Source organism: Embiotoca jacksoni, unplaced genomic scaffold (assembly GCF_022577435.1).
Source record: "Embiotoca jacksoni isolate LCO1_2020_lvr unplaced genomic scaffold, fEmbJac1.0.p SCAF_4, whole genome shotgun sequence".
Classification (NCBI taxonomy): domain Eukaryota; kingdom Metazoa; phylum Chordata; class Actinopteri; family Embiotocidae; genus Embiotoca; species Embiotoca jacksoni.
The window spans coordinates 454330-465617 of NW_027185392.1; the positions used below are offsets into that span (position 1 = coordinate 454330).

The following is an 11288-nucleotide window of genomic DNA, read 5'->3' on the forward strand; positions in this document are numbered from 1 at the left end:
ATAGAGTGCAATACCACTGAGGGCCACTAGAGGTCGGCTCCCAAAAAGGCTGCAACTCCATAGACTCCCATTCAACTTCTCTCCATGAAATACGAAGTCAATAAAGTTTTTCCACAAGTCTTCATGGAGCCAGTAGCTACATTTCCCTCCATTTGGTCCATCTGAAAATAATAACATCCATAATCAGAAATGAGGCCTCACAAAGCCGTATTTTTTTGGGGGGCGAGTCTGTTTGATTGACAGGTCTCTGGTGCAGGAAGGCTTCCGCTATAGGTGGGCTTTTTTGAAAGCAGCCTCTAGTGGCCCTCAGTGGAATTGCATTTTATAGGCTTAGTTTTTCAGACCTGGAGAACACGTCCAAGTTTTCGCATATTGAGATTAGACCGAACATAACAAGCACGCATTTTAGTACCGGGTGTAAATACAGTACAAAGATCCAGGGAGTGAAAATGGAGCAAGATGCTGGCAAACAAAATGGCATTTTTGAAGCCCAAATCTAAAAAAATATTTTTTTTTTTTAAATTCTAAAGTCTTGTTTGTCATTTCTACACATTTCCACCAAAATCAGTATGAAATATTCTCGTGTTCTTTACGAAGAGCGGCATCTCGAGTACCATTACCCCGAAGGGTCTGTGGGCAGCACCATCACCGCACAGACTTCATCTTCATAACCTTCGCCCGCCTCCGGGCCGGTACTCGACCGGACTTGCCCCTCGGCCCCTCCCGGAGCCGGCGCCCCGATGTCGATAACTCTTTTATTGATGCTGTGAGTGTTTCACCCATATTTACGGAGCGGAGTGCTTTTTTGGCACGGGCTCCTCGGGTTCATCCCGTCGAACTCTCCCTCCGCTTCCTTTTTTATTTCGTTTCCCTCTCGACACCTCACTATCTCTACGTCTACGGGGGTTCCGTCGGGTCGGTCAAAGTCGTGTAATTGATAAAGAAATTAAAGAAAATCTATCGTTCGTATAGATAAGATTCACTTTGCATTGTCCTGCCGTCTGTTTTCTTTCTCTCTTAAACTCACACACATCACACACACATCACACACACACACACACACACATCTCACACACACACACACACACACACACATCACGAGTTGGTGGAGTAGTTGCGGAGTAATTACAGTCGACTTCTAATCCCCTCACTATCCCGGCAGAAGCTCCTCTGTCCTCGCCCCCTCCCCTCCTCCCTCCCTCCTCTTCATCATTTTCTTCTGTTCCTCCTGGATTTCCTGTCTCCACCTCCCCAGCCTCCGCACACTGTGAGCTACAAATTAAAGTACATTTCCTTTTTTTGATTCGATCACATTTCGTTTGAATTCTTTTTTTTTTTTACTTCAAACTCGCTGATCTCCGGTTAAACCGCGCGGCTCGCCGTGATGATGATGTTTAGTTCGGGGTGGATCGGCACGCAGGTGAGGTGCAGCAGATTTCGGTGTTAAAGGAATAATCCGTATTCACCATATTCTTTGTTTTTCTTTGAAATAAATGTCACATGAACGTCACTGATAATTGAAACATCTCCTTAAAATCAACTCACTTATTGCAATTACACGTCTCCCAAGCTTGCTTTTAAAAGTCCAAACCTGTACTTGTAATTGTTTTATATGACTGTATTTTACTCAAACTACAGAACTTATATTAATATGCTTCTTATATTCGTTCATCTTTCAGGTTAATCTTCCTTCATCTGACAGCTGAATGGTTTAACTAGAAGCTCAACTGTGGTTACAATCTCATCTCTGTCAGCTTGTCTTACTGCTGTGGTCACTACCGTTGTTTTTATTTGTTCTTTGCTCTGTAAACAACTCGATGTCGTTGTGAATGAGGGCCAATGATTTCTCAAGGTATAAATGAAGGTTGAACGAATGAAGCACCGACGCTGCTCTGGAGGCTCGTTGTAGATTTTGGTCGCTATCAATGTTCCTCTTCGCCAAACTTTTCGTTTCATGTTGACTTTTCGCTTCAATTTTTACTCACCTGCAACCAAAAACCTTTTTACGGTCAACATGCCGACGTGCTACGAGCGACACTAATCATTCAGATAATATGCCACGACCAAAAAAAAAAAATGCAGCGGTTTAAATCAGTTCGTGTGTTTGTAAGGTGAGCTGAAAGCGTGTTTGTAACTGCAGCGACGCCGCCGTTGTCTCGCAGGTTATTTAAGCGAGCGCGCGGAGACACATTGTGCTTTTTGCGAGGATCCCGCACAGCGATATAATCCCATCGCTTCCTCTGAAACCACAAACACAGACAGAGATGGAGAAGGAGAGGGAGAGGGATGTGTAGAGAGGGCCTGGTCAGCTCCGAGCAGAATGCATTCTCATTAAAGTTTAATGCCGGGGAGGTCTGGGAGCACTAAAGAGGCTACTCGCTCCAGGTCTCTCCCTCTCGGAGCCGCGAGCACAGCAGCTCTTTAGGCCCGAAACCTGCCGCTCCGTCACACTCCGTCCTCTGCTGCTGCAGCTGATGATGATCGACTAGGTCTCGCAGTCGGAGCGGCTGAATCAATACCAACACGCGGACGTTTCCCATAAAAAGCTCTGATAAAGAGTCTCAAATAAGTAACGGTGTTTATTGTAGAAAAAGAGGATCGGGGCGGATCAAAATGTTCACGTGCTGCTGTCCACACTCCTGCAGAAAGGATTCCCTACAGATGTTAAAACCTGGCTGCAGAGATGTGCAGCACTGAGGCTAGAAGAAGAAGAAGAAGAAGAAGAAGAAGAAGAAGAAGAAGAAGAAGAAGAAGAAGAAGAAGAAGAAGAAGAAGAAGAGTAGTCTTGTGTGATGATGAGGTTGCTGCTTTGGGCCTATTTCCACCTGATTTTACATTCCTGTGTTTTAATGTTTAACAACTTCCCCTGTAAACAGAAGAATACCTTTGTGGGATTCATTTATGAGCGGCTCCAAAAAAAAACCTCCTGCTCCGATACACTCGTATTCAAAAAGCATCAACTTCTCTCATTCTTTCATGGTGTCCTCGGATTCTCAGCAACCAGCAGTGACGTCATCCGTTGGTTTGTGAACGGCAGTTACGAAGCCTCCAGTTCAGATTCTGTCCGTCACCATCTTGCCAGTATGGAGCGGTTTGGAGCAGGAATTGACCATATTTGGACGAGCTGGGGGAGGAGAAGCGAGCGGCGGATCTGACTCGATCTGTTTGGAAATCCAACAACACTATGCCCCGCCCACCGATAGCTGTATCCTGACTACACCACAGGTCTGTCAATCAAACAGACACGCCCCCAAAAACATCTTTTTGAGGCGTAATGTCTCATTTTTGACGGATTATTCTCAGCAGGACCATCAGAAAACAAATAAGATGGAGTGAATTTAGCAAATGACGACATAAAAACATTTATTGACTGTATTTCATGAGAGCAGTTGAATGGGAGTCTATGGAGCCGGAGGACTATTTGGAGCCGACCTCTAGTGGCACTCGGTGGTATTGCAGTTGCAGTTGCACTCGTCATTTTTCAGTCCCAGAGGCACTTTTATATCCAGTCTGTAGTTCTTAGTCAGATCCACCGCTCGCTCCTCCCCAGCTCATCCAAATATGGTCACTTCTGGCTTCAAATATCCAAGACGTCAACGGCCAAAACCGTTAAAAACAGCTTCCAGATCAGAAGCAGACAAAAAGTGTGTGAGCAGTTGCATCCACATAGAGGCTATAACTATGATTTTGTTTTTACTGTCCTGTAGCATTAAAATAACCTCAACATCACGCTGCTTATCTGTTGGGGTTTCGACAAAACGATGTTCACCGAGATATCTGGCTTTCAAACTCACTTCCTGGTTTGTTGAGTACACGTGAATGAACACATACTCACACGGGTGCACATGCATGCACAGGTCGTGGAGATGAACTCCAAAGTGTTTGTTGTTTTATATTGCTGTGAAAAAAAATGATGACGGATACGAACTCAGAAGCGTGCACACACACCTAAGCACCAATCATGTACACGCGCGCGCGAACACACACACACACACACACACACACACACACACACACACACACACACACACACACACACACACACACACACACGGGCTTGTATTCCTCCAGGTGTTGCAGACACACCCGACTGCCTTCGAGTTCTTTTAATTAAGAGCAAAGTGTGATGATCCAATCCAGCAAACCACACACACACACACACACACACACACACACACACACACACACACACACACACACTCTCTCTCTCTTTCTCTGCCGCCGTCTGCAGAACTGAGCTGCAAAGCAACAGGACAAACTGCACAGCGACAGCGGCGGTGTGTCTGTATGTACGAGCGTACTGTTCCTTCCGCAGCACCATCTGGGTCTGTGGTGCAGTTTTCTCAGACGTACAGAGCAGTACTGAGCAATACTGAGCAATACTGAGCAGTACAGAGCAGTACTGAGCAATACTGAGCAGTACTGAGCAGTACTGAGCAATACTGAGCAGTACTGAGCAATACTGAGCAGTACTGAGCAGTACTGAGCAATAGTGAGCAGTACAGAGCAGTACTGAGCAGTACTGAGCAATAGTGAGCAGTACAGAGCAGTACTGAGCAGTACTGAGCAATACTGAGCAGTACAGAGCAGTACAGAGTAGTACAGAACCCGTGTGCGTGCGTCCACCTGTGTAAAGCAGGAGCGAACATCTCCCCGTTGTGCACTAAAAACACTGCCGCTGCAGTCTGTCTGCAGACAAAGCGGGCAACGACACGCGCTGCAATTAGTGAAAAATCAACACCGGTGCAGGTTAACAAGAGAGGAAAAAAAGAAAGAAAAAAGGTTGAGAGCATCAAGAGCAGCCAGTGAACTGAATACTTAAATATTTCAGGAAGCGCTTCCAAGTGTGTGCTATTTTCAGACCTGATCCATAATTCAACATTAGCATTTTTCTCTCAGAAACCTTGAAACTCTAAAAGTCTGCTCTGAAAATGTTTTATTTTTTTCTCGTTATTTCAGCTGAAAGACACAAAGTTAGACGTGCTGGGGAAGATTTTTTTTTTTTTTTGATTTTTTTTTTTTTTTAACGTAATGCTGACGGCTGCTGTTTTTTTTTTTGTTTTTTTTCAGATATTAACATGAATGAGTGAATTAAACGATCTGAGTGGACGGATAGAGGCCGGTAAGAACATGTGGGCAACATCTGGAAGGAGAATCTGTCTTGCGTTAAATCTGCAGAACTTCTGAAAGTTTCTGTTATATTATACGACGACATGAGACAGTTCTCGCTGTCAAGTTTCAGCGACTTCTTTTGAATTGGTTGAACAGTTTCAAGCGTAAAACTTCCAAAGAGGAGAAAAGAGAGTTGACATAGAGAACATAACGGATAAATGTGTTTACTGGTTGGTTAAGGTGACCTCCAACAGGATGCTGTTCATGTTCAAAAGAATAAATCTGAAACGGGACTTTTAAACTCTTTCTGTCGCTGATATCTGATTTTAAAATGATCGTTCTTGTGACGTCACGGAAAATCCGACATCTTGTTTTTATAACAAACATTTTAAAAAGAGCCAGATTCACAAAAGTAGACTTCGAGTCAGATGACGGTTTGTACAAGTTGGTTTTCATTGGAAATATGTAGTTAAATGCATTGCAATGTTTAGTTAAAAATATATATATATATTATTAGTTTTTTTTGTTTGTTTGATGTATTTCACATTATTTACATGTGTCACTTTACAGGTTGTTGATGCGGTTGTTTTTTTTTTTATGACTCCCCGACTGTTTACCCCGACCTGAGTAAATTTGTCGCTGGTCAGAGATCTCTATTTATACACGACGTGAAATTTGTAAAAGGGCTATTGGTGTCTGAAAAAGCGCAAGCAGCCGTGTATTTACACACCCGACTACGATCCACAGAAACATCCGCATTTATTGTGCAGTCGTGTTTGCGCGCATCTGGTAAATGTAGCCTAATCCTTTTCTCTGTTCGTTTGTTTCTTAAAGCAGCTCCCATCTGTTCAGATACGAGTTCGACGGCGACTGGATCCAAACAATAAAGCCGTAAGACTAAAAATAACTCCTGCGTGTTCGCGGGTGGGAAAATCGCAGTCTCACGTTACGCGTCCGACCCACACGGCGATATGTAAATATTGATCGGTGCAGCTCTGAGGAAAACTGTCAAAATTCCTCCGGAAACCACGGCTGGAGGTCGGGCTGTCGTCCCCCCCCCCCCTCCCTCCCCACCCCCCCCCGAAGTCCACAGCTTCTGACCTTGACACCCAACTTACACTTGACCCGCCCCTGGACGGCCGTATCAGGCCGCAGACAGGGAGGAGGGCTTCGCTGCCCTCTGCATGCACCCTGCAGCGTGCAGCCTGCAGCCTCGGGGAGCCCTGGTGAAGAGAGATTAGCCCTGTGTGTGTGTGTGTGTGTGTGTGTGTGTGTGTGTGTGTGTGTGTGTGTGTGTGTGTGTGTGCGTGTGGGACCCCTTGCAAGAAGCTCTTCCCATTCTTCCAGTTTCCCCCCCCCCTCCCCATGCTCTCCCCCCTTTTCCACCCCTCTAATCCTTAAAAAGCTCTAAATCCTCCCACCTCTCCCTCCTCCCGCACCCCAAAGTCCCGATAACTTCTCGGGTCCATCTGGCGTCGAGGAGCAACAAGCTGCTCGTCGTCGCTTCACCGAGCGATCACAGAAGGGTTAAGAGAGATCTCACAAATGTTACAAAAAAAAAACAAGACTTGCAACGAGCGCACGGCGACAAACGCTTCTCCGTCGACTCGAGCCTCCATCCTCCCACCCTACGACCCCTCTGCATCCCCTCCTCCCCCCCCCGTCTCAAACGTCAACAACCTCTCTGCTGAGCGCATCAATATTTTACACATTAGTTCTATATTTTTTGGAAAACCTCAACAACAACAACAAAAAAAAGAAAGCTCCCGGAGATGTGGAGTGGGGAGCTCGGAGAGGACGAGACTTCCTGCTGAGGATTTTTTTTTTTTTTTTAGCATCTCAGATGTCGGTCACTGCTGCTTTCAGCCACCACAGCGCGACGGACGGCTCCGCTCCGCCGACAATCCTCTGGAGCGGGAAGTCGGTGGAGGTTTTAAAGCGAGCCAGCGGAGGGACCGGAGTGTCTCGGAGAAGGACGGAGAGTCCGTTCAGGTCGCCCAGGTGTCGACTTCTCACCCCGGCAGGCGTCCGATCTTCGGTTTCTGTCGTGCCGAAGGTTAGTAAACAGATAACAGATAAAAGTCCAGCGTATCAGCACGACCTCATCACCGACGGCTGCTGCGCTCCCAGCCTGACCGGGCGGTGCGGACCAGACGGACCCGGTCCCGATTGCGCTTTAAGGAACCGGATGTTCTCTCTCTCTCTCTCTCTCTCTCTCTCTCTTCTCGCATGTGAACCGTCACCGGAACCGAAGCGAATCTGTGACACTTCTGCCGTCGGAGACAAATTCATCCCGTACGTTTCAGAGAGAGAGTATTTTTGTACGCTTAACATAAAGTTTAGACGCTCATTTTATCGGCTACGGTTTATATAGAAATTCATTAATGGCGGAAGTGTTGATATTTTTAAATTGAAAACATTTTTCATTTAATTATATGTACTTTTTGAAATTCTTTTTTTCATTTCTGTCCTTGTTGTATTCACACTTTCACACCTCTCCAGCGTTCTTTTAATTACTTTTATTTCTCTTATTTTTTCTATCTCCTGTTTTATCCGAGCTCCTATTTCACTCTCACTTGTTCTAATTATTATTTATTGAACTGACGCATCGGTGTTTTAATGTTAAACCTCTGATATCCAAAAGACTTAAAAACATCCTCTGTCACAGGTAAGATTGGTGCGTTTAAGTTATATATTAAGTTACATATCAATACTGAACAGATTCAAGAACACACATTGAAATTAAAGGTACTATTATTATCATTTGAAAACAGTAAATCTGATTGCTTTCAACGTTTGTTTGGACTTTAAGCAAAGTAGACGATCATTTTGTGTTCTTGATTCGATCGCAGCTCAGACTTCCTGAATTAGCAAAGATAAACCGTAGGTTACGTGTTGGGTCTGTTTATACAACCCCGCTATCACGGCATAGCGTGAAATAGACAGAGACAGAGAAAACGTGAGATAGCCACGCTTTGCACTGTACAGGCGTGAAAGTTACACATTTTCCTGCAGTGGACGGAAACGAAACCTACTGCGTGATTTACAGGAAAATTTAACTTTTAGCTCAAACATGTGGTTACTAAACAAGCAAAAACAAAAAAAAACAACTAGAAACAACTAGATACTGGATTCGAATGTTGTCGTTTTCGCACGGCAATTTGTCCCAAAACCTCTGTAGCAGGACCTCGGTCACGTGACATTTCACGCTTACAAAACGTGTAACTATCACGCCTCGACAGGCCAAAGCGTGGCTATCTCAACGTTCTGCCGTAGTGGACCTGCGTGTCTATTTCACGCTTTGCCGTGATACCCGGGTTGGTTTAATGATCTCCCGTATTGGCGCGGCAACATGTGTAAGGACTTTTCTGAACTAAAAGATGTCAAAGTGCTCCAAACTTTTCAAACGATGCGTGTTTTCCTTCCTTTCGATTGTTCCCTCTGACTCATTCACTGACCTACATAAGTCAACTCCGGACAAAAGACTCTTGTCTTCTCTGCGTCAAACCAACCGGTGACGGCCGACTCGATAAGCAAGTAAATGTGCTTCTGGAGTACATTTTCTCCGCAGAAGCATCGGCTGGGGGACTAAACCGTGAAAACTGAGCCCAACGCCGGCGCCAAAGGGAGGTTAAATCTTGCTGATATTACCAAACAGAATACGTCACTCCCCCGTCTTCCAGCTTTTGCTATTTATTCATCGTTTCTTGAAAGAATCAGCATCTTGCATAACACGCTCTCGCACAGCAGCTTCACCGGCAAAACGTGGCCGATTCCCCTAAAATCTCATTTGTCCTTTTTTTTTTTGTTGTTGTTTTTTTTTTGTCCACGGAGCTCCGGTCCCATTAATGATTAGCCAGATGATGAAGCCATTATTGACTGAACCTGCACCTGAGCCTCATGGAACATTAAATAGATCACTTCCTCTCGAGGGGGCCCCCCCTGACGAGGCCCTCACCCAGCTTCCCCTTCAGGCTGCAGTCAGGAAATGAAAACAGCCATTAAGAATCGGAGCGGAGGATGCGGAGGAGCTGTGGGATGATCTGCAGCCTGCAACATGCTTTATTACGAAGCTGGAGGGGGGGGGGGGGGGGGGGGGGGGGTGGAGGGCGCACACACCTCACATGGGTGTGAGGGTGGGTTTGGTTGGAGCAGGTTAGCACACAGGCCCGGCTCAGTGGGAGGCTCTGCCGGTTCTGGAACCCCCCCTCCCTTCTTTCCCCCCCCCACACACCTCCCCTGAGGCCTTCAGAGACCAGCACTAACCAAGGGGAGCACACCACTGTCAGGTCCCTCTAAACATCTCCCACTACCTCCTGCCATTTTCCCACAATGCCCTTTTAGTGGCGAACACTTCCTGCTCAGCCTTAGCATCCTCGTGCTTCGTTGCACAACTCGAGATTCTTTGGTATTTTTTTTTTTTTTTTTTTTTTTTTTTTTTTTAGGGGAAGAATTTTCGGTTTGATCTCCCGATAAGGAGAGTTTACAAACGTGCTGTGATTTATTCTCTTTATATCTTTTTCCTCATCGGTGTACCGTGTCTCGTGGCCTTTCTACGAGACTGCCAACCACACCCCATCTTCTCCCCTCCGCTCCGCTCGAGGTGGGGGGGGGGGGGGAGCACACACACACACACACACACACACACACACACACACACACACACACACGGTCACCGGCGCCCTCGGCACCACCGGGGCTTATAAAACGGTCCGGTCTGTAATGTCACTGTTGCTCCCATTATTGTCAAAGCGACGTGTCTTTCTCGCGCACACATGCACGCGTACATCCACGCCGATAAAGCGCGCTGCCCCCTGCACGCGTGCGTAAAAAAGAAAAAAGAAAAAGGGGGAGCTCGGTGTAAACGGAGGGACCGGGTGCAGTCCCCATTGATGAAAAACGAGTGGGTGAAGGATGGATGATGCTATGATTCATCCCAAGTACCCCCCCCCCCCTTCCTCCCTCCCTCCCTCCCTCCCTCCAACCAGGCGCTGTCACACCCCATCCTCTCTCGCAGCCCTATCTCTACACCTGTAACGCGTTTGACCCTGTTTTCAGGTCATCTCCATTCACGGGGACTGGATTTTTTTTTATTTCATTTAATTTTTTTTCTGGACCGATTCCAGGTCTTATTCTGAAGGGGACCAGCTGTGCGTGTTTCTGAGGATGCGGACTTCTGTTTTGGGGGAAAACGCATCCTCCAGCTCTACTCTGCCTTTAAGGTTTGGGAACACACCGAGACCCTTTTTTTTTTTTTTTTTTAAGACCAAAATCATGTGCAGATTGATGCAGAGCGGAGGACATGATGGTGCCCGGCTGTGATGGGTGTGTGTGTGTGACGGTACACCGAGCTCGGTGTAGCTATAAGAGACATCATCTCTGCTACGCGTTAGAACTTCCACGGGAAGAAGAAAGAAGAAGAAGAAGAAGAAGAAGAAAAAAGAAAGATATCGCCCTTACTTTAGCATGGCTTGTTCTTTCTCCTCTTCCTCCTTCTGCCGAGCCATCACTGCCATGATGATCTTCCTCTCCTCCTCCGTGAGGTGGCTGAGGTCCGGCAGATCCGGCATGGATGGCGGCACGGTGGGTGGGCGAGGGCCGCCCTGGGGCCCCACCGAGGCGGACATCTTTTCGACCACCACCCCACCACCACCACCACCACCACCACCGCCGCCGCCGCCTCCTCCTCCTCCTCCTCCTTCTATTCCTCCTCGGCGTGTCGTTTCGGCTGACAGGTTCCCCGGAGCGTTCCCGAGCCACGCCTCACGACATGGTCCGCGGGCGGCGCGGCGGCGGCAGCGGCAGCCGCAGCTCCGGCGAATAGTGCGAGCCGCTCATGGTCCCGTGCGCCCTTCGGTTGTGCTTTTTTTTTGTTGTTGTTCGTCCTCTCTCTGGGTGTTTCTCCAGCCGCGCTCTCGTCGTCGTCGCCGTCGTCGTCGCCGCCGCTCCCCCCCCGCCCCCCGCCGGTCCTCCTTTTCCCCTCCACCTGCCCGGAGTCACGGGGAGCCCACCATCTCCGTTTTCCTCACGCCGGGAGTTGAGGTCGAGCTGTGGGGGGGCCCCGTGGTTCTCTCTCGGCTGGTCCGCGGTTCCTCCACCGTCGTCGGACTGGAGCTGGATGTTGGGGCGGCAAAGGCGGAGTCCGTGCTTGCCTCTCTCTCTCTCTCTCTCTCTCT

General features: G+C 47.5%; 1 protein-coding gene across 10 annotated transcripts in view; it reads right to left on the minus strand.

The window, feature by feature from the left end:
- The window catches only part of rims1b (regulating synaptic membrane exocytosis 1b), a 72958-nt gene extending 61670 nt beyond the window's left edge, over positions 1 to 11288 (minus strand). For 3 of the 10 annotated variants that reach the window (XM_069167882.1, XM_069167885.1, XM_069167884.1), the window contains exon 1: positions 10573 to 11287. In XM_069167882.1, coding sequence (XP_069023983.1) covers positions 10573 to 10739 — 167 coding nt within the window. In that variant the 5' untranslated portion in view covers positions 10740 to 11287. Of the gene's footprint in view, positions 1 to 10572 lie in introns of all 10 variants that reach the window. The other 7 variants (XM_069167881.1, XM_069167883.1, XM_069167891.1 and 4 more) reach the window with 5 other exon arrangements.